Source organism: Ovis aries, chromosome 6 (assembly GCF_016772045.2).
Source record: "Ovis aries strain OAR_USU_Benz2616 breed Rambouillet chromosome 6, ARS-UI_Ramb_v3.0, whole genome shotgun sequence".
NCBI lineage: Eukaryota > Metazoa > Chordata > Mammalia > Artiodactyla > Bovidae > Ovis > Ovis aries.
The window spans coordinates 117787205-117814876 of record NC_056059.1 but is presented as its reverse complement, the minus strand read 5'-3'; the positions used below and the strand labels follow the sequence as shown (position 1 = coordinate 117814876).

The following is a 27672-nucleotide window of genomic DNA, read 5'->3' as shown; positions in this document are numbered from 1 at the left end:
AGCCCTGATGTATTTACTCAGGCTGACGTGTGTGCGTGCGTGCGTGCGTGTGCGTGTGTGGCGAGGCTGGTGAAGATGTCTGTAGAGGGTCCAGACGGCGTGCCCCCCGCAACAGTGGATTTCTTGTGCCGCCTCAGGTGCATGGGTTTTTAACGCTAATGTTTCTTTAAAAAAATCATTTAAAAAGAGTGTGAAATTTGGCTTAATGTGAAAGTCTTCTAACTAGTGAAACCTAATTTAATTTCTATTTTTGCAAGGACTAAAAGGGGCTAAGTATATGGAGCGGTTTGAAAGGCAACTTGAGTCGGTGTGGGAGCCAGGGACGCCGGAGGCTCTGCCCGCACCGGGCCTTTGTACACTGCGGCGGCCTCTTTCCTTGCCGAGTTCAGAACCGCCACCTCCCCTCCCCAGCGCGGGTGCCTGGGCCGCCGCTGTGGGCTGCAGCCGCGCCCCTCTGCGGAGAGCAGCCCACGGACAGGCGCTGGGAGCCTGCAGACGTCCTGGCACAGCGGGCTCACTAGCTGGAGGCCGGCCCGCGGGAGCCCAGTGACCGCCACGGCCGCGCTGCTCGCGGGAGCGCGCTCCCCCACCCCGCGGGAGCCCCCGACCGCCAGCGCCGGGCGCAGGGCCGCCGGCAACCCGGGAGCTCCGCGCACAGAGCCGCCGGCCCCACCCCGCCTCAGGTTCAAGGAGGGACCCCGCCCAGCCGGGCTTCCCGTTGATTGGCTGGAGGGGAGAAGGGCGGGCGGGGATTGGGTGGGCCGGTGGCCGCGCCTTCTTCCTCGGCCGCCGAGCGGCGAGCGGAGGCGCTGGGCGCGGGCGCCGGCCCGCCGCGCCCCTCGACGTCACTACCCGGCGTGCCGCGCGCCGCGCCTCCCCGCCGCCCCTGATGTTTTGGCCGAGCCAAGATGGCGGTGCAGGAGTCCGCCGCTCAGCTCTCCATGACCCTGAAGGTGCAGGAGTACCCGACCCTCAAGGTGGGGTCTGTGGCCGCGGTGCGCCCGCGCCTGCCAGGGGCGGCGGGCGGGGCGGCGAGCGGGCGCGGCGGTGGGGGGCGGGCCCGAGGCCGGGGCGCGGCCTGGGGCGCCGGGCGGGGGCCGAGGGCCTGCGGCCGGGCTCCCCGGGGCCTGGGGCCTGGGTGCCTGCGCTCTGCGGCCGGGCTCCCCGGGGTCTGCGGCCGGGCTCCCCGGGGTCTGCGGCCGGGCTCCCCGGGGCCTGCGGCCGGGCTCCCCGGGGCCTGGGGCCTGGGTGCCTGCGCTCTGCGGCCGGGCTCCCCGGGGCCTGGGGCCTGGGTGCCTGCGCTCTGCGGCCGGGGACCTGCGGGCCGGGCGGGCGCGGCGTGTGGCCGTCTCTGCCGCCGCGACTGGGCAGGGAGCGCGTCTCCCTGGCGCCCCACTTCGCCCTCTGGAGCCCTTCGTCCTCGAAAGAACGCGAGCCGCAGCAGGGACCGTTCTGGCCGTGGCCAGGCTGGTTGCTTTGGAGGCGGGGATCTCGGGGCTGTGGGGTCGGGGGCACCCAGCGAGAGAAAGACCGGTAGCCGGCGGTTGCGTCCAGCTTTCGTCCCGGAAGCTTCTGTCAGACGGTGCTGACGGATGGCTTCCAGCCTCTCATTAGGGACCTGTGCAGAGAGGCCTCACCACCGCGGGGCGTCACCAAACCTGAAATACAGCTCTTGCCGCTTGGCCGACAGTTGCGTGACCTTGGATGGCCGCTTAGCCAAGTCGACGTAGACTGCAGTGGAACCGCCTTTCCTGGGAGAGGGGCCCCCAAGTAGTTCTTACCTAGTTAGTAGAGGATTCAACGCTGACTGGCTGCAGTGAAACAGCTGGGAGTAAATTCCTTCAAGGATCAAGGTTGTAACGTTCCCAGGAGAGCTGCAGCTGAGCCTGTGGAAGTCTGAGTTCTTTCCCTGGGAGTCAAGTAGCGTCTCTGCTCCTGGAGGGCCCAGCTTCCCTGTCCACCAAAATGGTGACAGGTGGTGGGTGCATTGTGGCAAGATTGCCATGAGCTCTGGTCGATTCTCAGGAGACCTCTGGAGGGTCCTGAACCCTTGGAGATTGTTTGCTCTGCTCAGGGTGCAGTGCGGGCTCTGGCTTGGGAGGTAGCTGCCACACTCCTTACTCCTTGAGCCCTGAGGGGAAGGGAGGGAGGGAGGGAAGCCCTGTGCCGCTGACGTGAACCAGAGGCCTGTTTGCTGGACCCCCTTGTAGGGCGTGGTGTTTTTATACGCAACTCAGGCAAGACCCTGCATCTCAGAGGCCAGGGTTCTCTGCTGCCCCATGCACCCAACTAAGTGCCCCCACCAGCACCAAAAAAAGTATGAGTAGGGAGCTGTTAGCTGCTGACCCATTATCTCACTCAGACCCCATCAGGCCCGCCGTTCCACTGACAGACAAGGAGGCTGAGACGTGAGAAGTGGGAAACACCAGACTGGAAGGATGTCTCCTCCAGGTCCTCCTCTCTCAGTTCATAACCATGAACGCAGTTTGAGTTCCAAACCTGTTAAATAGACTTTGACTGAAGTAGTCACGCAGCCTTCCCAGGTGGCTCAGTGGAAAAGAATTCACCTACCAGTGCAGGCGGCCGGAGACGTGGGGTCGACCCCTGGGTCAGGAGGATCCCCTGGAGGAGGAAATGGCAACCCAGCTCCAGTGTTCTTGCCTGGAGAATCCCACGGACAGAGGAGTCGTTGGGGTCGCAGAGTCGGACACAGCCGAGCGCACAGGCGCAAAGGAGGCGTGCCGCCATTCTTAGGGGCAGAGAGATGTTCTAATGTCGTCTCAAGTGAGCCTGCCAGCTGAAAATGTTTCGCTGCTTTATTGGAGTGATTTTGGAAAGTAGAATTTTCACGAGGTGCTCTGTCCGTTTTTCCCGTACAGATTGTTTACATCCCGCAGGATAATCCCTCTCGTCTTGACACAGGTGTCGCTGCTGGTGAACCTTTCTCGGGACTAGTTCCCAGTGGGCGATGAGGAAGTTTCACTGGGAACGAGGGCTGCTCGGTTGGGAAGCAAAATTAGAGCACAGGAAAGCGATTGTCTCGGGAGCTCTGCTGGTCTCATCTGAGCGGGGTGCAGAGGTGCGGAGGGGGCCGAGGCCGGTGCTGGAAGGCCGAGCTCCAGCGCGAAGGCAGGTCCTCCCGCAGGCAGTGGGGACCAGTATGCCGCGGGCAAGCCTCCTTCAGAGAGGAGGCGGGTGGGGGGCGGCGGGGCGCGGCCGGGTTGAGGCTGCTGGCGCCTTCTGACCTGCCCTCCTCCCTGACCCCAGGCCTGGGGACCCTGGGGCGCGTGTCTGCAGTGGGGCTGCAGGAGGCCAAGCAGCAGCCCTGGCCTCCGCCCCGCCGGCTGACAGCCGCTGGCCTGGCCGCCCTGGCTGTGGGGGAGGCGTCCTCCCCGCAGTGGGCGCCGGGGGCGCGCCTGGGCCCTGGCCTGGCCGGCGAAGCTCCCTGGAGTGCTGTCCGTGTGGGCTCTGGCTCACGCCCCCCGGGCCTCAGGGAAGGAGGAGTGGAAACCTGTGAGCTGGAAACCCTGTTTTGTCTTTGGAAGTGTTTTCTGATTATGAAAGCAATTTGTGTTCATTCTCCAAGTTATTTTGCTGACTGCCCCATTCGGTTTTGGGGTTTTTACTTCTGTTTTTTCCTTTCAGATAACTGAAGGGAAATCGTATTTTATAGAGGCGCGTCTGTCACCCCGCGAATCAGCAGGGTCCGCTCAGCCAGGATTGGGGACGTGGTGTTGGTGATGGGAGACCGGCCCTGCACCTCACTCCTCCCGTGGGTCCCCCTGGGCCCACCCCCCGGGCACCCGGAACCTCGTCTGGGCGCCTCGGCCAGGGGTCGCCCGTGTCAGCACCCGCTCCCAGCACCCATTGCCCGGCACGTCGCCCCCACTCTATCTGGGGACAGTTCGGCTGTGTTTTAATTCTCCATAGAAGTATGTAAGTTTTCTACTTTTAGCTTGGCGACGGTTTTGTTGACCAAGTACTTATCTGCAATTTCGAATCCTGGCTTTGTACTTTGCGTTCCAAGTATATGCCTAAAGTTACAACTTGCAGTCCAGTTTTCCAAACTCGGTCTCAGCTGGACTTGGGGATCCGCGTGGTCTGAGGTTTGAGACGCGCCGGTGGCGCGAAGCACGGGGCCTTGGAGACGAGGGCATGGTGGCCGCGGGCTGGGTCCTCACCTCCTTTTTCTTTGCATGCGTGCCAAGTCGCTTCAGTCGTGTCCAGCTCTGTGCGATCCTGTGGACTGTGGCCTTCCAGGCTCCTGTGTCCGAGGGGCGCTCCAGAGAAGGGTACTGGGTGGGTCACTGTTCCCTCCTCCAGGAGGTCTTCCTGACCCCAGGGATCGTCTGTTAGATCTCCGGCATGAGCAGGCGGGTTCTTTACCACTCGCGCCAGCCGGGAGCTTTTTTCTTTAGGTTCTGTGATCAGAGAGTGACCGCCTCTCCGGCAGACACTTGCAGCGCGGTTGCCCTCCCGTTCACGGGTCCAGCCTCGTCACACCTGCAGAGTGCTGTCTGCTGTCAACTAAGGGCGCCCCCGGCCCAGCCTTGGCCTCCCAAGCCTAGCGCTCGGCTGGAAGGCCCTCTAGAAGCCCCGTGCCCACCCTGCACGGCCTCCCGGCCCAACACTGCCGCGTCGCTTGCTGATGCTGGGACATGGGACTTCATGGAGGAGAGCTGCTGGCGCGTCCTCTGCCCGGGCCCTCCCGCAGAGACGCAGCCTGCCGGGCAGGTGCTCCGCGCGCTCTGCAGGCTGCCTGTGGTTAAGTGCTGCTGCATCTTAAACAGATTCGAGTCTGGGGGAGAGAGCTTTCGGGGCTCCAGTTCCCTGCGTAGCTGTCGGAGCCAGCGCCAACCCTAGCCACGGGCAGTGCTGGCCGAGGGCCTTGCCGCCGCCACGCGCTGCAGGCCCCGGGCTTCGGGCGGGTCTGGCATGACTGTGACCACTGAGCTTGTCACCTCTGTGCTCTAGTGAGGCTCAGACACGGCTGGGGCACACTCAGGGAGTGTGAATCCCTGTAGGTGCCTCCGTCTCGGTGCGCGCTGTTCGGGGGAGGGCCGGGTGAGGCCCCGTTGGGTTGTCCCGTCGCACACTGGGTGGAGGAGGCCTCGAGTTGGGGACCTGGGGTTCAGGGAGGTCCTGTGAGGGGGGAGGGCCCATGGGGCGGGCTGGCGGATTTGGGGAGGAGCCGCATGGGCTGAGTTGAAATCTTGGCAGGCCTGACCCTGAAGGCTTGTTGTCCAGCTGGAGCAGGGGTCTCCAGGCGTCCCTGAAGCCCTGCAGAGGGCAGGGGCACTGCGTGCCTGGGGCAGGGAAGAGACGGCACGGGGGCCTGGGCAGAAAAGGCCCAGGGTGGATGTCTGACTCCGCCCTGCACCTGGCCGAGCAGATTCCCCGGGAATGGGCAGTTATTCTCAGGTGTAGGTCATTCAGAATCTTTTGAAAAGGAGAGCTGCCCACTGTTTCGATCACTGCTAGCTGTCACTTAACAACTCGGTGTTGCGGAGTAGGGACCAGTCAGTCCCTAAAGAGATCCTTTGGTGACGGTCCCTCTCCCTGACTCTGGACTGTGTCGCGCTTAGTAGAGGGACCCTGGCTGCCCAGGGGCCTCACGGACCAGAGACCCAGCCGTCACCCCCGCCCATTTCCTCTCACAGCTGCGGCCCTGCCCCTGTGGGCGAGCTGCCCCTTCGCAGTGGGTCACCGGCCCCACCCGAGCAGGCCTCTCCCAGGCCCAGCCCCCTCCGCACCTCGCCCTGCGGCTCTCCCTGGGCCCTGCCCTGGTTTCTTCTTTCTGTCTTCACTCAGCGTCTGGTGCTTTTTCTGTCAGACCCTCCTTGGGCCCCTGGTCCTCGGGGCGGGCGCCTGGCCCGAGGGAGGCAGGTGCCGGGGCCTGCTGCTCCGGGTGGGCCTCCCCTCTGTGCAAGGGGCTCCGTGGGCACTGGCATCCACCTGTTGTCGTTGAGAGCGGCGGCCTGGGTGTGAGGCCTCAAGGGTCCTTTCCGACCCCCACTCCCCGCCTGCACCCCTTTCCTCTCCGAAGGGTCCGCTGATGGGGAGGACGGCCTGCTCACGACCCCGGCCCTGGCCCGAAGGTGTGCTCTGTGATCTGGGTGACGAGGGGGCAGCCTCTCAGGCGCCCTCCGAGACGGCCGCCGCCCGGCCTCGCGCGCCGCTGGCCTCCAGGCCAGCTCTGCCCCGCCACTGCCCAGCAGGGCCTCCAGGCGCACCCGCCTCGCCCCTGCCGGGCCCTCCTCCAGACCAGCTCCCGCTGGCTCCCACAGCGCCACCCCGCCGGGCCCTCCCAGGCTCCTGGCCCTGCCTCGTTCCCCCATCGGGCCGCACATAGCCCTGGTGGCCCTCTCTGAGCACCCCTTGCGCGCCCCGACTCCCGCGGGACCCCTTCCAGCCCCAGAGCGGTGGCCTGGAGCCTGCCTGCTGGCCCGGCGTGGTCTGCCCAGCTTCTTAGCAGCTGGGGGTCTAACCTCGTTCCCGTGCCCGCCGCCTCCCCAGACCCGCACCCCGTCGCCCTAGTCCCGGTGGGGAGACTTGGCTGAGCCAGCCCGAGGGCTGCGCCGTGGAGCCCTCCTGGACCCCCACTCTCCCAGCTTGCCCCTCCTCACTCTGCCTGCAGGACAGACGCGCACTCTGGCCGCCTCTCGCCCCGGCTCCCCGGGCTGTGAGCGGCCCTCACTGTCCCGGCTCCGCCGTGCCCGCACAGCCGCAGTGGGGCCGTCCTTCTGGCCTGGCAGCTCCCGTCTCACTTGGACTGAAGTCCAGGGTGGCTCAGATGGTGAAGAATTGGCCTGCAGCACTGGAGACCCGGGGAAGGCACCCTGGAGGAGGAAATGGCGGCCCACTCCAGTGTGCTTGCCTGCAGAATCCCGTGGATGGAGGAGCCTGGTGGGCTACAGCCAGTGGGGTCTCAAAGAGTGGAGACTCGAGGGAGCCGCTGACAGTTCACTCTGCAGGGCTGTTAGAGGGGCCCCTGGCCCGCGGTGACTGGGCCCCTCTCCCCACTCCTTCCAGCTTCCCCACTCTCCAGAGCTGTTAGAGGGGCCCCTGGCCCTCGGTGACTGGGCCCCTCTCCCCACTCCTTCCAGCTTCCCCCTGCCCCCTCCCCTCCCCTCCCCCGCTGCTCCTTCCCACCCCTCCCCCACTCCCTCCCCCAAGGCCCCCACTTCCCCCTTCCCCATCTCCCCTCCCCCACTTCCTCCCCCTTCTCTTCCCCATCTCCCCTTCCTCACTCCCTCCCCCACCGCCCCCATTTCCTCCCCCCCTTCATCCATCTCCCCTCCCCCACTCCTCCTCCCCACCTGCTCCCCCACCCCTTTGGACCCTGAGCCACAGCGGCCTCCCACTGCTACAGGACAGGCCAGCGCTGGGGGCCTCACAGTGTGTGCCACTGTTTGCTTTGTGCAGAATCCTTTCCCCCGTGTCCCTGTGGCTTGTTGCCCTTGCTGAGGTGGACTGGTGGCATGGAAAGACTCCTGTGAGGACCTTGGCTATCAGGATGAGAGGGCCACAGAGGTGCCAACGGTGTCGTTCCCTCCTCCAGCTTTGTCCATCTCACCCCATGCCCACAGGCGTGGACCAGAAAGGTCATTTTCCTAAGAAGCCTGTTTAGAAATAGGGGTTTTCAGCCCTGCTGTCCTTCACGAGCCTCTGCAGGGGTGTGTGTGCCGGGGGAGGTCAGCCCAGGACAGGGAGGGGTGTCTGCTGTGTTTAGGGTGCAGCCCAGAGTTTCAGAGGACTCCTTTAGCTTTGTGATAAATATGTGGGAACCCCCTCGGAGGTTCTTGTGAAAGATGAAGGGCCTTGTGCCGCTGGCGAGAGGCGTCCCTCCTGCGCCTGCAGAAGTGGTGGGAGCGTGATGACAGAGGGAGATGCGCTTCTTTGTCAGCAAATACGACGAGGAGACCACAGCAAGCCCTGGAGAAGGCGGGAGCCGCACACCCTGGGGCAGACGGCAGTGTGTGGGAGGGTGGCTGAGAGCTGGACCGGAGCTGCAGAGGTTCCCTGCAGGTCTCAGCGAAGGGTGTTTGCCAGGATCTGTTTCAGTTACGAAAACAGGCAGGGTCACTTTCTGTGAGCCACTGAAGGGCAAGGAGGTGCTGGAGGAAATAGTTGCACCAGCTGATTAAGTGGAGAAATCCTGTAGTCTTAAAAGCTGTACTGTACCAAGGAAACATTAAGTAGATTTGATTAACACAGGTTTAAGTCTTTGGTATAACTAGATAAGATAAAACCAGAATTATCATTATCATTTTAACTTTTATTTGTCTTGAGTGCACTGGGTCTCGGTTCTGGCACAGGGGAGCTTTAGTGGAGGCGTGTGGGACCGCGTTCTCTGACGGGGGCTGAACCTGAGCCCCCGGCATTGGGAGTGCAGAGTAGGCTCAGCCACTGGGCCGCCAGAAAGTCCCGAAACCAGAATTCAAAAGCACATGACAGACCTTAAAAAACCCACCGCCTGTGACCCGTGAAGAGCTGGTTCCAGCTGATGAGAAAGCTCCCCGCCCCGCTTCCGCGTGGAGTGCTGCAGAAGGGGGGCAGAGGCGTGGGAGGAAAGCGTGTGGAGCTGGACCATGAAATTGCCCTTCTGTGAACATGATGGCTGGGTCGTCTGTACCAAGTAAACAGATTTTTTAAAAAATCCCCATAAAGAAAAACTCAGGACCTGATGGCTTCTCTGGTGAATTCTGTTAAATGTTTAAAGAAGAAGAGGCATTGCTCCCTCACAAGAACCAAAGTGCGGGAGAGGAAGAGCACTTGAGCTTAATGAGGTCAGTTTTACCCTGATAGCGGGACCAGACAGATGGCCCGCAAGAAAACTGCACGAGTCTCATGGATGAATATAGGTGCCGAACTCCTCAGCAGTGCCTGCAGACGGGGCCTGGCAACACATGGAGAGGGCTACGCGCCGTCACTAAGTGGGGCTCACCCCAGGAATGCAAGGCTGGCTCAACACGCAGAAGCCGGTGCATCGCCACCCCAGAAGCAGAGAGGACGAAACCGCACGACCGGCTCAGCAGGCGCAGGCGGAAGCACTGAACAAAGCCCGTCACCCTTTCACGATACAGCAGCGAGCCAGCTAGGGATAGAGGAGGACGTCCTCAGCCTGGTAAAGCGCGACTCTGAGAAAGCCGCAGACGCCATCCCACTCCGTGGTGGAACTCGGAAAGGTCAGCAAGGACAAGCGTGTCCACTCACCATTCCCATTCAGCGTCGCCCTGGAGACCCTCATGGGGGCTTGGGCGGGAAAGCTAAGCAGCAGGCAGGCAGACTGGAGAGCCAGCGGTGACAGTTTGCAGATGAGATGATGGTGAGCCCGAAGATCCGGAGGCGCGCACGTGCGCCGCGCGCCTGCAGGCCTCCCCGAGCTGAGGACGGGGCTCAGAACAGTTTCGGACGCAAGACCAGCAGATAACGACGACTCTCATTTTCCACCCTGAAGATGAACAGTGGAAAGGGAAATGGAGGAAGCAATTTTGTTTATAGTTAAATGATGACAGATTGAATTTCATTAAACCAAAAAAGCTTGTACTTCAAAGGACGCCGTGTAAAGAAGAGGAAAGCTTACTTACAGAAGGAAAATATTTGCAAACAGTTTCTAAGGCTTTAGTGTACAGAGTAACCAAACGACTCTCACAGTCCCATAACAGAAGCAAAGAAGCTGCAGAAACAGCAGACGGTTGCGAGGAGACTGGAGAGAGATGCCGGCGGCGGCGGTGGACAGTGCGGCGCAGCGCGGCTGCACCTGCCGCCCGCAGGAGGGCCTGGTCACAGAGCTGGACGGGGCGGGGGGGCTTGCTGGACGAGGATGCGGAGAAGTCGAAACCCTGGTCCTCGCTAAGGAGTGTCGCGCGGTGCCCCGGCTGAGGAAAGCCGCCTGCTTAGACAGTTACCACACAGCCCAGCGGTTCCCCTCTGAGAGCGGCGCCTCTCTCCAGGCGGGAGCAGCCTCAGCGCCCGTCTCCCTCCCGGTGCAGAGGCGGCGCCGTCCCGTGCCGGGATGCCCCCGTGCCGGGATGCCCCCGTGCCGGGATGCCCCCGTGCCGGGATGCCCCCGTGCCGGGATGCCCCCGTGCCGGGATGCCCCCGTGCCGGGATGCCGCTCGGCCCTGAGGAGGAGCCGCGCTCGCGGGCGCTCAGCCGGAGGCCAGGCGTGGCGCACCGCAGAGACTGGATGAGTCGCTGATAGGAGTGTCCCGCACGGGCAGGTCCGCCAGGTGGATGGGGGGCCCCGGCTGCTTCCTTGACTGGGGGCACGACTTCTGTAGGCAGGAGTTTCTGTTTCGGGGTGAGGAGAATGTTCCGAAAGCAGATGGCGCTGCTGGTTGCATGGCCTTGGGGTTGTCGTGAACACCGCTGGGCTCTATTCTTGAGTTACAAGGAAGGGTAAATTTTATGGTGTCTGAAGTATATGTCAGAAATTTGTAAAATAGCGATGCGGCTCACGGTAGATTGTCCTTATTCTTAAGTTGTCTTTCAAAGGCAGAAGTCCTGGTTTGGATAAAGACTGACTGGTCAACTTCTCTTTTACAGTGGGTGCTGTCTGTATCCCTGCGGGAGAGCGTTCCCTGAGAGCCAGGAAGCTCTCCCCCTGTGCTTTCCAGCTGGGAGCCTTAGAGTTGCAGCGCCTACCTTTTGTCTGCAGTCCCCTTCGAGGGAATCTGTGCAGATGGTATGAGGCGCACGTTGGGCAGAGCACATTGGCCCTCTGCCTGAGCGGGCTCCGTCCGGCGCCTCTGCTGCGGAGGCGGTCGGTCCTCTGCCCGAGTGGCCCTGCCTCCTTGGTTGGCCACACAGACTGTGCCCGTGGGTTCCCACCAGGTCCACCCCTCCTTGGTCTCCGAGCCTCCCTGGGCCAGTGCTGTGAATCAGGCACCACTGTCTGTATGTTAACAGAATCATTCAGAGTCTTTTTTTACTGTGGTCAAAACCAGGTGACCATCTTCATCGTTTCTGACCGTCCAGCAGGGCTGTGTCATGCAGGGAGCTCCGTGCCCGTCTCGGTTGGCTTCTGATGATCGGATGGCGTGCCACAGCACACGTGTTCCTCCCGGTCCTGGAGGAGGGACCCAGGGCAGAAAAGTAAAAGTGAAGTCGCTCAGTTGTGTCTGACTCTTAGCGACCCCGTGGACAGCAGCCTTCCAGGCTCCTCTGTCCATGGGATTTTCCAGGCAAGAGGACTGGAGTGGGGGGCCGTTGCCTTCTCCTTAGAGTGGTTTCAGTTTACTTCAGTCGCTCAGTCGTGTCCGACTCTGCGACCCCATGAATCGAGGCACACCAGGCCTCCCTGTCCATCACCATCTCCCGGAGTTCTCTCAGACTCACGTCCATCGAGTCCGTGATGCCATCCAGCCATCTCATCCTCGGTCGTCCCCTTCTCCTCCTGCCCCCAATCCCGCCCAGCATCAGAGTCTTTTCCAATGAGTCAACTCTTCGCATGAGGTGGCCAAAGTACTGGAGTTTCAGCTTCAGCATCATTCCTTCCAAAGAAATCCCAGGGCTGATCTCCTTCAGAATGGACTGGTTGGATCTCCTTGCAGTCCAAGGGACTCTCAAGAGTCTTCTCCAACACTACAGTTCACAAGCATCAATTCTTCGGCGCTCAGCCTTCTTCACAGTCCAACTCTCACACCCATACATGATCACAGGAAAAACCATAGCCTTGACTAGACGGACCTTAGTCGGCAAAGTAATGTCTCTGCTTTTGAATACGCTATCTAGGTTGGTCATAACTTTCCTTCCAAGGAGCAAGCGTCTTTTAATTTCATGGCTGCAGTCACCATCTGCAGTGAGTTTGGAGCCCCCCAAAATAAAGTCTGACAGTGTTTCCACTGTTTCCCATCTATTTCTCATGAAGTGATGGGACCAGATGCCATGATCTTAGTTTTCTGAATGCTGAGCTTTAGGCCGGCGTTTTCCCTCTCTCTCACCTTCATCAGGAGGCTTTTCCTCTCTCACTCTCACCAGGAGGCTCTCTAGTCTGCAGCATTTCTGGAATTCTGTCCCTTTTGGCAAAAGCCCTTCAGGAGGCGCCTGTGGAGCTGGTGACGACAGTTGGGGACAGTGCGAGAGGCGAAGCCTCGGTGGCCGGGTGGCCCGGAAAGGACATGGGTTCCAGGAGCTTGTGAAGGGATGGTGGGGAGGGAGGCCGGGTCCGTGGGAGGCCTGGGCGGCAGAAAGGGGAGCAGAACACTCAGCACTGGGCGTGTGTGGCCCCTGAGAGCGGGAGGGGGGCGCGGTGGTCCCTGGAGCACAGCAGGCAGGGTGGGGGGACCCTGGGCGCAGCTGCCGGGTGGGGGATCCCTGGGGTGCAGCTGCCGGGTGGGGGATCCTTGGGGTGCAGCTGCCGGGTGGGGGATCCTTGGGGTGCAGCTGCCGGGTGGGGGTGTCCCTGGGGTGCAGCTGCTGGTTGGGGGGGTTCCCTGGGGTTCGGCTGCCGGGTGGAGGATCCCTGGGGTGCAGCTGCCTGGTGGGGGGGGGTCCCTGCAGCCGAGCGCTCACTCGGGCAGGCAGTGGAGCCACCACTGCCACTTGGGTTTCACAGGCGGCCCAGGTTCTCGAAGGGGGCCCCTGCCCTGCGCCCCCACGGCGTCTTGCATGCTTTCCCCACGCGGGCTGGGTTGCAGATCCCAGGCCTCAGCGCCCTGAGGCGTCTTCCCCGGTGTGAGTCGTGTGGTCTCGGGGGCTCTGCCTGCCGCTCAGCTCCTTGCAGAGACGCTCCCCCCTCCCCGAGTCCGGTCTCCTGCAGGCAGTGGTTGGAGGCCAGGTGTGCCTGCGCCCTCCAGAAGTCGCACCTGGAGGCGGGTGTGCCCTCCACCGAGGGGCTGAGTCCTGGCTGCGCGTCTGCCTCGAGCCCGGGCCTGTGCTGGCTGCTGGCGCACGGTGCTGCGCGGGTGGTCACTCCTGAGCTGCGGGCCCCCAGGAGCATCCGCTTTGCTGACACGAGCAGTGAGTCCAGAGGGCGTCAGTGTGCGGGTGGGCCAGGGGACCAGTCGGTGGTCTGCGCAGGGGGCCCGTGCCGTCCGCCGCTAGCAGGGGCCTGAACGCCCTGTCAGGCCGTCGCCGTGTCCGCTGGGCCCGTGCTCTTAGCCGGGTTGTTTTGAGAGCCGCCACCCCCCTGCCCACGGCCATCAGGTAGCCCGAGGCCTGGCGGGTCGGCTCAGCTTCCCGTTGACGAGCCAAGGTGTGGGCAGCCGGGTCTCCATGCCGAGTGGGAGTGGCAGCCTGGGCAGGCAGGTGGTGGCCTTGCCGGGTCTCCTGGCCAGTCCCCGCCCCGGCCCCGCCGTCACCCAGGGATATCTGCTCCCGGGAAGCCCAGGCCCTGGGTCAGGCCCTGTCTCCTCCCCGCCCCGCACAGCACCTGGCACAGGGTCGGTTCCCCCTGAGTGTCGGGGCAGCCAGCGGGGCCCCGGCGAGCGGTCCTTGCCCCGGGCAGGGCGGGTTTGGGACAGCCCCTGCCCAGCTCCGCGCAGGCCTGCCCTGTGGGCAGCGTGTGCCGGCGGGGAGCCCCCCTCTTGGTAGGGAGTCCCTCCCGGAGTCCCCAGGTGCTGTGACTTCAGTGGCGCTCCGGGGGCTGTCTGCCGTCCTGGGTTCTGGGGAATGGGCGTCCTCTCTTGTGAGTACTCCCGCCTCCGCTTTCCTGACCGCGGCGTCCAAGGGGCTGCTTCCTGTCCGTGCTCCTGGCCTCATCAGCCTCCCGGCCGCTGAGCTGGGGCCATCGTGGGCTTTCCCGCCCCCAGTGTGGTCTTTGCCTTAACTGTGTGCTGTTGTAGATGAACTCGGGGGCGCTTCTGTTCACCAGCACATGGGGGTTTCTGGGGAGAGTGGAGGCTGCCCTGCGTCTCACGCAGGTTGGGTGCATGTCAGCCTTTGTGTCCTTGTCTGGGAACACAGGTGACCCTCGCTCACATGGGCCTTCTGTGGGGCCCAGGCAGGCTTTAGAGGAGACACATCTTTAGCTAATGAGAAGGCCCCGCCCGCCCCGGCGCCGGCGCAGTGGCCTCCCGCTCGTCTCCCGCAGGTGCCCTACGAGACGCTGAACAAGCGCTTCCGCGCCGCGCAGAAAAGCATCGACCGGGAGACGAGCCACGTCAGCGCGGCGGTGGCCGAGCTGGAGCGGACGCTGGGCGGCTGCCCCGCCGTGGACTCCGTGGTCAGCCTCCTGGACGGCGTGGTGGAGAAGCTCAGCGTCCTCAAGAGGAAGGTCAGCGCTCCCTTGGCGCGGCCCGCCTGCCCTGGCCCCCGCCGCCGGCGCCCGCGGTTGCCCCCTTCCCCGGCTGCCCTGGGGGGCGCTGTGCGGAGGGTGTCCCCGTCACGCCCCCCCCCCCCCCCGTCCTGCTTTGGGCCTCTGCCGCCGCGAGGCTGGCTTCCCGAGCCCCCCTTCCGGTTCCCGTCTCCATGTGTCCTGGGCCCAGGATGGGAGCAGGGTTATCATTTCTTCTGTTTCACCTCAAAACAGCACGTTGGCCTTCCTGTTTCTGAGGATGGTAGATAACCCCCAGAGTGAGATAAGATTTTTGAAAACATTTTATCAAAAGTATCGGGAGCTCATGAGACAGAAATCATCAGGTTTGGAGAACACGCGGGCCGGGGTGGGATGGGGCAGAAGGTGAGGGACCCCTGCTGCCTCGGGAGAGGCCCCCCCCCCGCAAGGGCCTCCCTGGCCCGGGCCTCGGGCCATTAAGAGCGGGGGTCTGATGGCAGAAACGCTGTACCTCGGGCGAGGGAGCCCAGAAGCGGTTTGCCCAGCAGGCGTTGGCACCCGGGCTCACAGCCTAAACTGCGCGCTGTGACTCCACCCCCAGCCTCCGTCTGGTAGGCGTGGTCCCAGCAGCTGCTGCCTCCAGGCTCTCCCAGGTGGAGGCTGCCTCCAGTCTGAGCCTCGGGTGGTTCTGCGACATTAGCCAGCACAGTGGGGGGCGACAGGTACACTGGACACCGTGAGGGAGACTCAGAAGGAATAGGAAGTCCGCACAGACTTCAGAGGCAGCAACTAGCAGACACCACGCTTCACTGCGTTTAAAGGGTGAAAAAACAGCTCGGAGATACCTGCAGGGAGTAGAAAGCGCAAGTGGTTTGAAGTTAAAAACAGCCAAGTAAAAATTCAAGAAAAGAAAGAGAACAGATGAGAAACTCAGATTTTACTCACAACAAACATGTTACATTTAACAATCGGATGCAGCTAAACAGAGAGTTGGAGAGCTGGGAGATCGTCTGAGGAGATGACCTGGGACACAGCGCAGAGACGAGAAGAGGGCGAGAGGCGGGCGAGTCGGGCAGAGCCTGCCCTGGGCCCCGAGTGCAGGTAGATGACTGGGAGGTTTCCACTGACGGTCCACAGCTCAGAGACTTCAACCCAATAACTGCAAGCAAGCCTACCTGGGATGTTCACGCAGTGAGACTGAAGAACTTAGAACAGCAGGTAGAGGAGAGGCCCTTTGTCAAGGAGCAGCGAACGCCCCGACAGCTGACTTCTTGACTGTGGAATGTGCTGGAAGCAGCCAAGGGCTGACCAGGACTCCGGACCTGGCGTCCAGCACATAGGCACCAGCCGCCGGTGTCACTGACGTTCCCGTGGAGAAGTCACGGACCCGGTGCCAGGGTCCCAGGGCCACACTTCAGGTGGCCGCCAGCGCCTGCTGTGATAAGCGGGCACAGAACACTGCCACTTGGCCGTCTTAATTCCGGACTGAACAGCCTTCAGTTCGGAGAGGACTGAATAGAGAAAGTACTTAGAGAAAGTGCTAATAGAGAAGGCATCATAAAAGATAAGAACTCAGGCTATAATGGCAAGTGGGTTCACTAACCGCGAGGCTGGACAAAGGCGAAGTTCTCTGTCTCAGGCAGTGCAGCTGGAGTACCTGAGACAGAAAGTAATGTCCCTGCGGGGAAGGACAGACCCTGCCATCGCCTTGGAGACTAGCTCCTCCCCTCCCCTCCCCTCCCCTCCCCTCCCCTCCCCTCCCCTCCCGTGCAGCCCAGGGGCCTGTTGCCCGCTCTGGCCTCCCTGCTGCCTAGCCATTGTGGTCCAGGTGGGGGTCCGGTGGGCAGTCCAGGCGGCCGGTGGCAGCCGGAGACCCTGAGCTCTTGTGACTGGCACAGGCGGTGGAGTCCATCCAGGCGGAGGATGAGAGCGCCAAGCTGTGCAAGCGCCGGATCGAGCATCTCAAGGAGCACAGCAGCGACCAGCCGGCGGCGGCCAGCGTGTGGAAGAGGAAGCGCATGGACCGCATGATGGTGGAGCACCTGCTGCGCTGCGGCTACTACAACACAGCCGTGAAGCTGGCGCGCCAGAGCGGCATCGAGGTGGGCGCGGGCGGGGCCCTCGCCCTGTCCTGAGCCGGGCAGCCCCTCCCTCGCGTGATGACCTCCGTGCCCTTGCCTCGTGTGTGAGCTTCTCTCTGGGCCGGGCGTGCTTTCTGTCTGTCCCTTTGTGGCGGCCCCACGGTGCAGGTGTTGAAGCGCTCGATGCCCCAGGCCGCGTGCGGTGGTGATCGGCCCGCTGGTGCCCTGCACTGCCCCTGCGGGTCCCCCTGTCCTCAGGCTGCTGGCTGGGGGCGGCGGCGGCGCCTCAGTGTCCCAAGGGCAGCTTTCACTGCGGTGGGCATAGCAGTCAGGCATGCCTGGCAGGAGTGCGTGGCCGCCCTGTGTGCCCACCTCCGACGACTGGAGCTTCTGGTGGGAGCACCTTTGTTGAGGGCGGTGTCCTTGTCTTTGCATCCCGGGTCCCGCCCCAGCCAGCTCCTCTGCTGCACTTGGGACCCCCGGGCCTGAGCCTCCGTGCCCTCGTGTCCTCAGGCCCCCCGGCCCCCACCACAACCCCATCCCCATCCAGTGTGCGTGGCTCCCGCCCTGGGCTGACGGGGCTCAGCCCTGGTGGCTCCGAATGTGGTGTGACCCTGCTCCCGTCCCAGGAGGTGCCTAGGGTCTCCAGCAGCGTGCCCAGCCCAGCTGCTTCCCACGGGCTCCTGTCCTCACCTAGTTACAGCTCCAGGCCTTTCCTCCAACGTGGCTGATACACTCGTAGGGGGGCCGGGGGTGGGCATCCTCCCGCTTGCACCCCAGCCCCGGGCAGCTCCTCGAGCTGGGCGTGCCCGGGCCCAGGCTCCTGCTGTGGATGGCAGAGCTACCAGTCTCAGCTTGGTGCCCAGGAGTCCCCAGCGCCCAGTCCCCCACCCACCATGCCAGCTTCCGCCTCACCACAGGCTCTGCCTGCCTCACCTCGGCACAGCTTGTCCGTCGGTCAGGTTTCACTCCTGCACCCACCCCTGCACCTGCAAGGGCATGGCCAGGCTCACCCCCCCTCGCTGGCTGGTGATGCCCAAGCTCCCTGTGCCTCCTGGCCCCCGGGTGTGCACCATGGGGGGAAGCGCGAAGCCAGACCAGATGGCAGTGAAGGTGAGCCATCTGCAGAGGTGCCGAGAGGAGCAGCGGGGGGCAGGCAGGGGCCGGTGGTCACCCGTCTGCAGTGGGGGCCGGGCAGGGGCCCCAGAAGGTCAGTTGGCATGAATGTCTCGGAGCCAGTCCCAGAAGGGGTTTCCCCGTGGAGCCCCCAGCCTCACACTGAGCACAGAAAGGAGCTTGCTTTCTGCAGCAGACACAGGAGGGCACCCTCCTGGCCTTGGGGTGGGCAAGGCCTCCCAGGAACAGGCTGTAGCGCTGGGGCTCCTCCTCCTCATCCAAAGACACTGTGAAGAGGGAAGGGCGCCCGGGCCCTGCTGGGGCTGTGGCGGGCAGCAGGCCTGATGGGGTCAGCCAAGGCCCCCTGTTAGCCGCCTCCCTGGTGGCGCCTCCCGGGAGGGGCCGTGGGCGGTGCTCGCTCACTGGCTCACTCTCGGCTGGCTGGTGTAACATTTTTACCGTGGCTCTCACAGCCCAGGGTCCACGGTCATCAGAGGACTGTCCACAGGAACGGGAGAGGCTGGGAAAGGCTAGACTCCAGGGGTGTGGGCGGGAGAGGCCACCGCCTGGGAGTCAGAGAAGGCCTGGGGAGGATGGGGCACGGGAGAGAAGGAAGACAGCCTGGCCTTGGCCTAGCGGGAAACGTTCCGGAAAAAGGAGGCCGTGGAGAGACAGCCAAGGGAGCCGCAGAGCGCAGGCCCCTCTGTCGGGAGGGCGGGGCGCGGCCGCGGCTGGAAGCCTTGCAGCCCCGCTGTAGGAAGGGCCGTGCGCGAGGGCCGGACTAGCGAGTCTCGGCTGCACAGCCACAGGCCACTTCCTCCCCTGAACCCCGTGCTCAGGGAGAAGCAGGAGAGCAGCTGCGCGGAGCAGGGGCCTTGGCGGAGCAGGGGCCTTGGCGGGAAGGCTTGGAGTCCGGAGCTGGCCCAGCCACGCTCCAGCCCTCTCTGACCGCGTCCTGCTCTGTCCGGCAGTCAGGACATGGAGCCGAGGAGGGGTCAGGCTGGGGCGGTTGGGGGCGCGTCCTGCAGGCCCTAGCATCTGCCAGCATCTGCCACTGCCCCTCCCGGGGCCGCGGGTGGAGCCTCTTGTTAGTTTCGCTGTCAGTGCCTGGCTTCGCGGCAGCTTCACTGGCCGTGCGCTTCCACTGGCTCTGTCTCGGCGTGGAGCAGGCAGCCCGTCCTCGCGCTGCGTTCACCGGCAGGGCTCTGCGTCCCTCTGCAGCACAGCTCGCACGGAGCTCGGCCTCGTGCGCTCCGAGCTGCTCTGCGCGGCGCGCCTTGGCCGAGAGCGCGCGGGCGAGGCGGTGTCCTGCCCCATGCTCTGCGGTCCGAGTGGCCGCGAGGCCGAAGTGGAGGCTCTGGAGACGCGGGGGTCCGGGGCCGCTGTGTGCTTGGTGTCCCTCCGCCCGCTGACAGAAAATGGCCTGGTCAGTCTGCGCCTGAGGGAAGAGAGACTCCCTTTCCGAAATCTTACGGCGACCCCTCATTTGTCATGTCGGAACGTCCATTACCTGCCCAGCGTGGCCAGGGAGGTCCTTCTCCCAGGCTACTCCAGCCTCTTGCTTGGGCCCCGCGCTTCCTCTCTCCCGCACTTCCTGGCACCACAGCGCCCCCTCAACTTGGCGGGTGTGCACTCGAGTGGCTGGGCGCGCTCCTGTGGGTCCCTGGCTCTGCTGGGCTCCTCCAGCTCGGCGGCACTGGGCTGGCCCGCACAGATTGCACGCCTCGGGGTGGGAGAGAAGCGGACCGCAGAGGCGAGAGACGTGCGGCCCCCCAGCTGCCCTTTCTCAAAAGCCTAAACTTGAAATCAATCTGCAGAGTAAAACGCGTAGAAACTGCGAGTGTGGACCGCCGGGATCTCCGTATGTGGGCCCTGTGAGAGCTCGTGGGGCCCCAGGTTCTGGCAGGACCTGGGCTGTCACCTGGCCCGCGTGCTGTGCAGACCCGGCCCGCGGCGCGGTGTCCCAGCGCCGGAGAGGATGTTCGCCTGAGAGGAGGCGCAGGGTGCCAGCTGCCGGGCGCCGTGTCCGTGCAGCCTCGGGCGGGTCCGGGGTCCAGTGCTCTGAGCCAGGGCTCCCTTCACTGCAGGATTTAGTGAACATCGAGATGTTCCTGACTGCCAAAGAGGTGGAGGAGTCCCTGGAGAGGCGCGAGACCGCCACCTGCCTGGCCTGGTGCCATGACAACAAGTCCCGGCTGCGCAAGATGAAGGTGCGAGGGCTGCGCCGGGGCGGGGCTCCAGGAGGGGGCGGGTCGTGCCTGGGCGGAGCTTGCCGAGTCGGGAGGGGCGGCGCCAGCTGCGCCGGAGCCTGTCGTTTCGGAGTTGTGTGGAGGCATACGTCCCCGTTGTTGGGTTTGGTGCGGGTTTGGGGTTGTTATATGAGAGGGTGGTGTTGGGTTTTAGGGAAAGCACTCTCTGCATTATGGTTTGGCCAGATGTTGAGTGAAGTTCTGAAGGCACGTGGTGTGGCCCACGCATGTGCTGCCGGGGATTGGAGCCGGGTGGGCCCAGCTCCTACCCACCCACTCACTGACCCTGGAAGGCACCCTGCGAGGAGTGGATGCCCGCCTCTGAGGGTGCAGAGTTCCAGGCTGGGATATTCTCAAATACAGCCTTTCTTGAGACCCAGAAGCAGCTTAAAAAATAGACACTTAAACATAAATTGCAGGATTTAAACTTGTTTCCTGAAAGGTGTCAGCGCCTTAGGGCTTTCAGAAATGCTTGATTGTATTAACCTTTCCTGCCTCTGTTAGAAAAACTGTACTAAACTGAGCGCCTTTGACCCCGCCCCGCTGAGCTTGTCGTGTGCACATAGTCACCAGCCAAGGGTGACACTCTCTGCCACTCAGGGCCGCCAAAGCGAGCACGACGCGAAGACGGGACGGAAAAGTAGAGTGGCCAGTGGCTCCCCTAAAGAGAGTGAGGATCTTGGTATGGAATCCATAAAAGGAAAGCCAGAATTGGTATGTAACACGCGCCCGCGCTCTGCTCCACCCCCACGGCTGTGCGCTCGGCGGGAACCAGGGCAGAAGGAAAATGCCTCCGGTGCAACAGGCAGTTTCTGCAAGCCCTGCTCCCTCCCCGAGAACACTGCTGCTTGGCCAGGCACGCCACGGGGGTCGGGTCGCAGCGGGGAGCCTTGCACCTGCCTGCCGGGGGTGGGCTGGCGGGGCGAGCCCACCAGGGCGCGCTCCTGTGGTCTCGCCACGTACCCGGAGGGAGCATAAGTAGCTGTCCGGAAGTGCACCCGGAGGCTGAGGGGGCGCCAGAATGCGCTCAGTGCAGAGCTCCACTGAACACAAGCCGGTGTGCAGGCTCTGTCCAGCTTGTCCCCTTGTGGGCACACGTGAGCGCCGGTACTAGATCACACGTGCAGGCTGGGGGCGGGGAGTCAGGGGCCCCATGCCAGATGCCGGGGGCCCCTCAGACCCGTGCTAAGGCTCTAACTTTGAGACCCACGTTTCCTGTCGTTGAAAATGCCTCCAAAGGAGTGAGTGCAGCCCGCAGAAGTCTCCTGAGTTGAGGCGGGTCTTGGACACGGCAGGCCGGCGGGGGGCCCGTGCGCACTGCGTCTGCAGCCTCAGTGGGGCCGTGAGCGGGAGTGCGCAGAGCCTCTCAGGCCGCTTGCCATGTGCTCACTGGGTGGTGGCAGTCCTTGTCCGGTCTGGACGCCCGCTCGTGCCTGCCCTCTCGGGACTGTCTGAGGGTTAACTCGGAGAGCAGAGAGCCACCGTAAACGGGGAGACACATTTCCACGGGGCGGTTCTGTAGAGCTGACCTAGGGTTTAGTGGTAACGCTCCGCGGCCGGGAGCCCCACATGGAAGTGGTCATCGTTCCCTGGGAGGCAGGCAGCGCCCCTCCCCTCCGTCCCCGGCTCAGGCGTGCTCCTCTGGCCTCTGAAAGGGGCTGGGATTTTCTTCACTGGTTTATGCGGTGCCTGCCACGCCACCCTCGCCCTGCCCCACCCATGTGGGGTCAGGACAGACTGCTGCCCAGGGCGCAGTGCCCCGCACAGGGTGGGGAGGAAGGCTTGGGCAGGGAGGCAGACCACCTTTTCTGAGCCCCTGCGGAGTGGATGTGTGGGTGCCAGGTGAGTGGCTCTGCACCTCTGCCGTGCCCGGCGCCAGCGCCACGGTCTGCAGTCAGGCCAGCCTGCGCGCCACTTGGTACACCTGGCGCCGGGCCCGGGGCTTGTGCAGGGTGCCCTCCCAGGGCCCCTCCAGCCCAGGCGCCTCCGCAGAAGCAGTGTGTACACCAGGCTGGGGGGCAGGGAGCAAGTCACGAGGTTGGCATACTTGTGGAAGCGGCAGGCACAGGGCAGTGTTGACACCGTCTCGGGGCCTGGGCACTGTGGGCGGCTGAGCGGAGGCCCTGAGGTCGCCTCCGTGCCGTGCGCTCCACATGCTCCGTTTCTGGGTGTAAACACTGGGTGTTTTCTGAAGCTGTGTTGAAGATGTTATATGGTCTTAGTTTTGTGGTAAAATAATCCAGTTTTTCCATCTTAGGTCACAAAAGTTAATTTTGCCTGCTTGCCCTATACCCCTAGCTGCAGGAGTTTTAGCCCAAATTGGGTTGATACTACTAAGGTTTCAAAGTTCGCTTGGGCTCCTTACAAGCTACCCCACTGATGCAGCCGTATCAGCATCCCCCGGGGTCTCCTGTAGAGCCTTGGAACAGAAGCCTCCCAGATGGAGCTGGGCCACGGCCGCCTCCCAGCACAGCAGCCCCAGCCCCGGGGCCCTCGCACCCGCAGCACGATCTGGGCTCTTCCAGGAGCTGGCCCTGACCTGGTTGCTCACCTCTGCCATCTTCGCCCGGTCCTGGCCACGTGCCGAGGCCCCGCCCACCCAGGGCCTCTGAGCTAACTCGTTCCCAGAGTCGCTGTGGCCCACACTGTGAGGGTCCTCATGCGGGTCTCTGTTCCCCAGAGCCCTCGGTGTGGCCCAGGGCTGGAAAGAGGAGACCTGCTGGTAGGAGGGGGTTGTGAGGGCGCTGTGCTGACTCTGCTGACCAGGCTGTCGTGTCTGTGCAGCCAGCTGCGGCTTGGGAGCACCCCTGCTGCTCCTCACCCCATGTCCGCTCGGCCCTCCCTGGCCTGGCCCTGAGAGATGTGGGCTGGGGCCAGGCCATGGCCTGTCAGGACCCAGCAAGTATTGGCTGCAGGTTGAAATTAGGATTTCAGCAGCAGCCCTGCCTCCCTGGCAGTGCCGAGTTCCTGCAGCAGTGCGTGCAGCTTCGAGCCGGGACACAGCTTCAGGTGAGCCTGGCTAAGCTGACCCTTGTCTTGTCTTCACCCTCAGAGCTGCCTGGAGTTTAGCCTGAGGATCCAGGAGTTCATTGAGCTCATCCGCCAGAACAAGAGGCTGGACGCGGTGAGGTGGGGCCCCCGAGCGTGCGGGGCAGGCCCCCGGGCCGCCCCTGGGCCAGGTGTGGGCAGGCGCAGCCGGCGCCGGGGCGGGGCTGTGGGGGCGCGGGCGTCTCCAGGTGGCGCTGTGCCTTTCCAGACACGCGAGGAAGCACTTCAGCCAGGCCGAGGGGAGCCAGCTGGACGAGGTCCGCCAGGTCATGGGCATGCTGGCCTTCCCGCCGGACACGCACATCTCCCCCTACAAGGTACGGCGTGCCCTGGGCGTGGGGTTGGGCTGGGCCTGCAGTCACTGCCGCTGACCAGGGTGGCCCGCACACCACCCAGGCTTTCTTTCCCATCTTGTTCCCATTTTGCTGGCAAAATCTTTGATCAGAACAGCTCCTAAAGTACTTCAGCTGGAAAGGGCAGTTCCGAGTGCCTGCTCACTCCTCTGGAGGCCTGGTCCAGGCTGGACAGGCCTGGCCTCTGCGAGGCCCGGCTGGCGTCCTTGCTGAGCTCACCTGCTCCCGCCCTGCGCTCTCCTCCCTGCATCAGGATCACTGGGCTCGTCTCCCCTCACCCCCCCACCCCCAGGATAAACCCCCAAGAGAAGCCCGGCCCCACCTTCACCACTCTGCCCACAGACGGCTTCAGCCGGGTGCTAGACTCGTCACCCGCAGCCCCGTCCACGAGCACACCTCTGCCAGGCTCGCCACCCTTTGTAACCAGGAGCCTTTGCTCCAGTTCCCAGTAACTCAGTCCTCGTCGGGTCTGAGGTCTCATCACAGTGGCCTTTGATGGTGCACAGCTCTCAGGCCTCTGCAGAGACAGGGGTGCGCTCCGCCACGCTCTTCTCTCCCTGAGCCCTCGTTCTCAGTGGCCCATCCTGTCGGCCTAGCTGCTGCCCCGGGTGGTGAAGCCCCACCCCCGGGTTCAGGCGCTTGTCGCCACCGCGTCCACTCCTGGCAGCCGTTCTCTGGGCTAGCCCCTTCTGGCAGCTGCAGCCCCCACACCACAGACCAGGCTGTGAACAGCAGGGTGCACTGCTCAGGGCTCGGCAGGCTGGAAGTCCAAGGTCAGGTGCCAGCCTGAGGCACGACTTCCGCTGGGTCCTCCCGTGGTGGAGTCCGCTGGGTCGGGAGCTCTCTGGGGATCTTCTTAGAAGGATAGCAATCCTGTTCGTGAGCCCCCTGCCCGTGACCTCTTTCCCTCCCAGAGGGCCTCTCCCGACCATCACTTGGGGCCTCAGTGTTTCAGCGGTGTACTTGTGGGGGAGAGAGTAAAACCCTTGGGTGGTGGACCACCGTGTCCTCTGGGCCGTGAAGCTGGCCTCTGTCCAAGGCCGAGTGTTTCCCTGCAGCCCCGCTGCCCCTCAGTGTCTGTGGGAGCCTCTGGGCAGACCCAGCCCCCACCGCCCAGAGTGCCTGCAGGTCCTTTGGAAAGCTGCTGGAAGCTTCTTCCCAACTGAATTCACGCTTTCTTTGGTGTTTGGGAATATAATAAATCATCAGGTCACAAAGATCTTCAGGTCTAAACTCAGATTTTAACTCACAGCGTTTTCTCTTCAAAGTGCAGCAAAGGCCAGCTGCCCTTGGGGATGAGGTGCCCAGCTCAGGAGGGTGTGGAGCAGATCTCTTTACTCCTTGGTGAGGCCTCGCAGCAGCTGTAAAGAGCTAGGCAGTGACGTCCTCACTGCTGTTGGATCCAGAGGGACCGAGCCTCAGAATAGACCCCGGGGCGGGCTTCCCCTCCCCTGGGCAGAGTTCTCCACCGACTGAGACAGGACAACCTTTGGCTGTTAAAGTTGGTCTGGCAGGTTCAGTTCAGTCACTCAGACATGTCCGACTCTGCGACCCCATGGACTGCAGCACGCAAGGCCTCCCTGTCCATCACCAACTCCCGGAGCTTGCTCAAACTCACGTTTATCGAGTTGGTGATGCCATTCAACCATGTAATTCTCTGTCGTCCCCTTCTCCTCCTGCCTTCAATCTTTCCCAGCATCAGGGTCTTTTCCAGTGAGTCAGTTCTTTGCATCAGGTGGCCAAAGTACTGGAGTTTCAGCTTCAGCATCAGTCCTTCCAGTGAATATTCAGGACTGGTTTCCTTTAGGATGGACTGGTTGGATCTTCTTGCAGTCCAGGGGACTCTCAAGAGTCTTCTCCAGCACCCCAGTTCAGAAGCATCAGCTCTTCCACGCTCAGCCTTCTTTATGGCCCAGGAAGGCTGGTCTGGCAGGTTACCTGGCTCCGAAGAGAAGGTCTGGGTGACGGGAGAGCCGTGACCCCGCGCAGGTGGGGGGGGGGGGGGGGGTCTCAGGTGCAGGGAGCTCGGAAACAGCTGGGACGGCTGTCCTGGAAGCAGGAGCAGGGGACCAGGCGTTCCTGACGTGCTGGAGCCGCCTCATCAAGGGAGCGATGCCTTCGTCCCTCGTGGCAAGAGGTCACAGACATGTCCAGATGGGTCACGGTGGGAATGGACAAAGGGCTTTGTTTTGAGAGGGCTGTAGCAGACACTGCAGGGCTCACAGCTGGTGCTGGGCGCGGCAGCCCCTAGGGGCGGTCCTCCTTCACCATGGACTGTTGGATAAAAGACATGTTAAAACCATTTTTTAAATGTTCGGAGTGTGATGTGAGCCCTGTGCCTGGGCTCTGAGGGGCTCGCAGAACCTCTGCCTTCCCCTCCCTCCCTGCCCCCACCCCTTCTTGAGTCTAAACCTAGGTGGTTTTAGGGTTAGGGTTAGGGTTAGGTTTAACTTTCTATTCTGCTAAGCTGTCCCCTGGAATAAGGCTTCTCCTTGCAAACCTTAACGCCCTCAGCAAGAGGCTCTGGAGCTTGCTCACTGAGTGGCTTTCCTCCCAGCCGCGAGTCCTTGACTTGCCTCCGGGCCACAGGACCCACACTCCGGAGCATCAGCATAGGCTCGGATCGAGTCAACGTCCCAGAAAGGGAGTCAGCCGTGGCCTGGCTGCGGGCGGAAGTCGAGGCTGCCCTCTGGGCGCCGGTGCGTGGCTGAGCCGGGTGGCTCTCACTTTGCGTCTGCAGAGAAGAGACTTTAAGCTTGTTTGTTTCCTGTTATCGATTCTGCCCCGCTTCTTCCAGGACCTGCTGGACCCGGCGCGGTGGCGGATGCTGATCCAGCAGTTCCGGTATGACAACTACCGGCTGCACCAGCTGGGAAACAACTCCGTGTTCACCCTCACCCTGCAGGCCGGCCTCTCCGCCATAAAGACGCCGTATCCTTCTCCGCGGGAGTGCTCCCCACGGGACCCTTCTAGTGCGGGGCTGGCGTCCAGACCCCGCTCCTTACCAGCCTTAGCCCCTGTCCTTGAAACTTCTGCAGTGCCCCCTGCCCCCCAGTGCCCCCCGCCCCCCAGACCGTGCCTTAATTGCATTGCAGCCCCAGTGTTGAGACAGTGCCAGGAGGGCTCCCGTGCCCAGAGAGGGACCGTAATGCTCAGCAGCCTCCTCGGGGTGCTCGGGATCCTGGGACCTTGGCTGGCCCGCCCTCCTTAACCCATGCGCAGGCAGTGCTACAAGGAGGACGGCAGCTCGCGGAGCCCCGACTGCCCGGTGTGCAGCCGCTCGCTGAACAAGCTGGCGCAGCCCCTACCCATGGCGCACTGCGCCAATTCGCGCCTCGTCTGCAAGATCTCGGGAGATGTCATGAATGAGAACAACCCGCCCATGATGCTGCCCAACGGCTACGTCTACGGCTACAACGTGAGGGCCGGGGGCGGGGCCGGGGCCGAGCGCCCCGGGGTTTGGGGCCTGAGCTGTCCTTTGCAAGGCGGGTTGGGGGCAGTGGAGAGAGCTCAGGACTTCCTGGCAGGGGTGCCTGCAGAAAGCGACTTTCATGAAGTGAAGCGATTTGTTTCCTGAGAGTCAGTTCTCTGGGCTTCTCATAAACATTGATGTAGCCTGGATTGGCCCTTCCTAACGCGCCTGGTCTTTCTTTTCAGTCCCTGCTCTCTATCCGGCAGGATGATAAGGTCGTCTGCCCGAGAACCAAAGAGGTCTTCCACTTCTCCCAGGCCGAGAAGGTGTACATCATGTAGGGCCGCTTCGCCGAGCGGCCTCAGGCCCCGCCGACCTGCCTTTCTGTTTCTGCGACCAAAGATCTGAGCAACGACAACACTCCTGGGAAGAGGAGAGACTGAACACGCGCGGACTCGGGTTTGAAACACGTCAGCTGTTGATGCTTCTGAAGTGCTTCAGCTTTCAGAGAAGCTTCTTTACAGACTGACCACGCGGAGGGAGGCTGGAACCTTTCACAACAGGAACGGATTCCTTCCGCGTGTTCTCACAGCCCCTGCCCTTCTGCTGACAAGGAGCCGCCGGGCGGACTGGTCCTCGGCCATGGCCCGGGAGCGGCAGTGGCCACGCCAGGCTGACCTGTGGTGACTTGGTGCCACGAGGGACCCTGTCACTCCTCTGGAGCTGCTGCCAAGACGCCGGCACCGCGGCTGCCGGCGGCGCTGGCCTCCAGGACCGCCGCCCGCCCGAGGCCGCACCCGAGGGCCCGCGTTCAGCCCTGTAGGCTCAGTGTCACGCCACTCCTGCCGCCTCGTCTCCTGCCTGAGAATGTATCTCGTGGAAACCCACTGGACCGGTGTCTGCAGAGGCCTTGCCGACGGCTCAGTGACTCTAGCTCTAAACACTATTCATTACAGAAGCCAGTAGTTCAGTTGAAGTAACCACCAATGACTTTTCAAATCGGACGAACTGTTGTAGTTTACATGAAACCGTACGGTAGAGGTTTGTACTCAGCGCTTATTTTTGCATGTTGAGGTTGATCAGCTAATAAACTGTAAACGTAAGGCTCGCCAGTAAAGGTGTCTCTACTTCTGTGTGCAGCGGCGGCACGTCGGACCCCCCCGGGGGGTGTCTGCCACCTGCCCGTCGGTCC

General features: G+C 63.0%; 1 protein-coding gene across 3 annotated transcripts; it reads left to right on the top strand.

Moving 5' to 3' along the window:
* The first annotated feature begins 888 nt into the window (after nucleotides 1–888).
* MAEA (macrophage erythroblast attacher, E3 ubiquitin ligase) lies at nucleotides 889–27597 on the top strand. Of its 3 annotated transcripts, none has more exons than XM_042251754.1 (10): nucleotides 889–977; nucleotides 14039–14221; nucleotides 16120–16323; nucleotides 19506–19628; nucleotides 20268–20381; nucleotides 22720–22796; nucleotides 22924–23032; nucleotides 25866–25999; nucleotides 26291–26486; nucleotides 26747–27597. In XM_042251754.1, the coding sequence occupies exons 1-10, from the start codon at nucleotides 909–911 to the stop codon at nucleotides 26819–26821; spliced, it is 1284 nt and encodes a 427-aa protein (XP_042107688.1). In that variant the 5' UTR covers nucleotides 889–908; the 3' UTR covers nucleotides 26822–27597. The 3 variants fall into 3 exon arrangements, with proteins under 3 accessions (XP_042107688.1, XP_027827130.1, XP_027827131.1); XM_027971329.2 differs by having other exon boundaries at nucleotides 26726–27597; XM_027971330.2 differs by lacking the exon at nucleotides 20268–20381 and having other exon boundaries at nucleotides 26726–27597.
* Nucleotides 27598–27672: the final 75 nt, after the last annotated feature.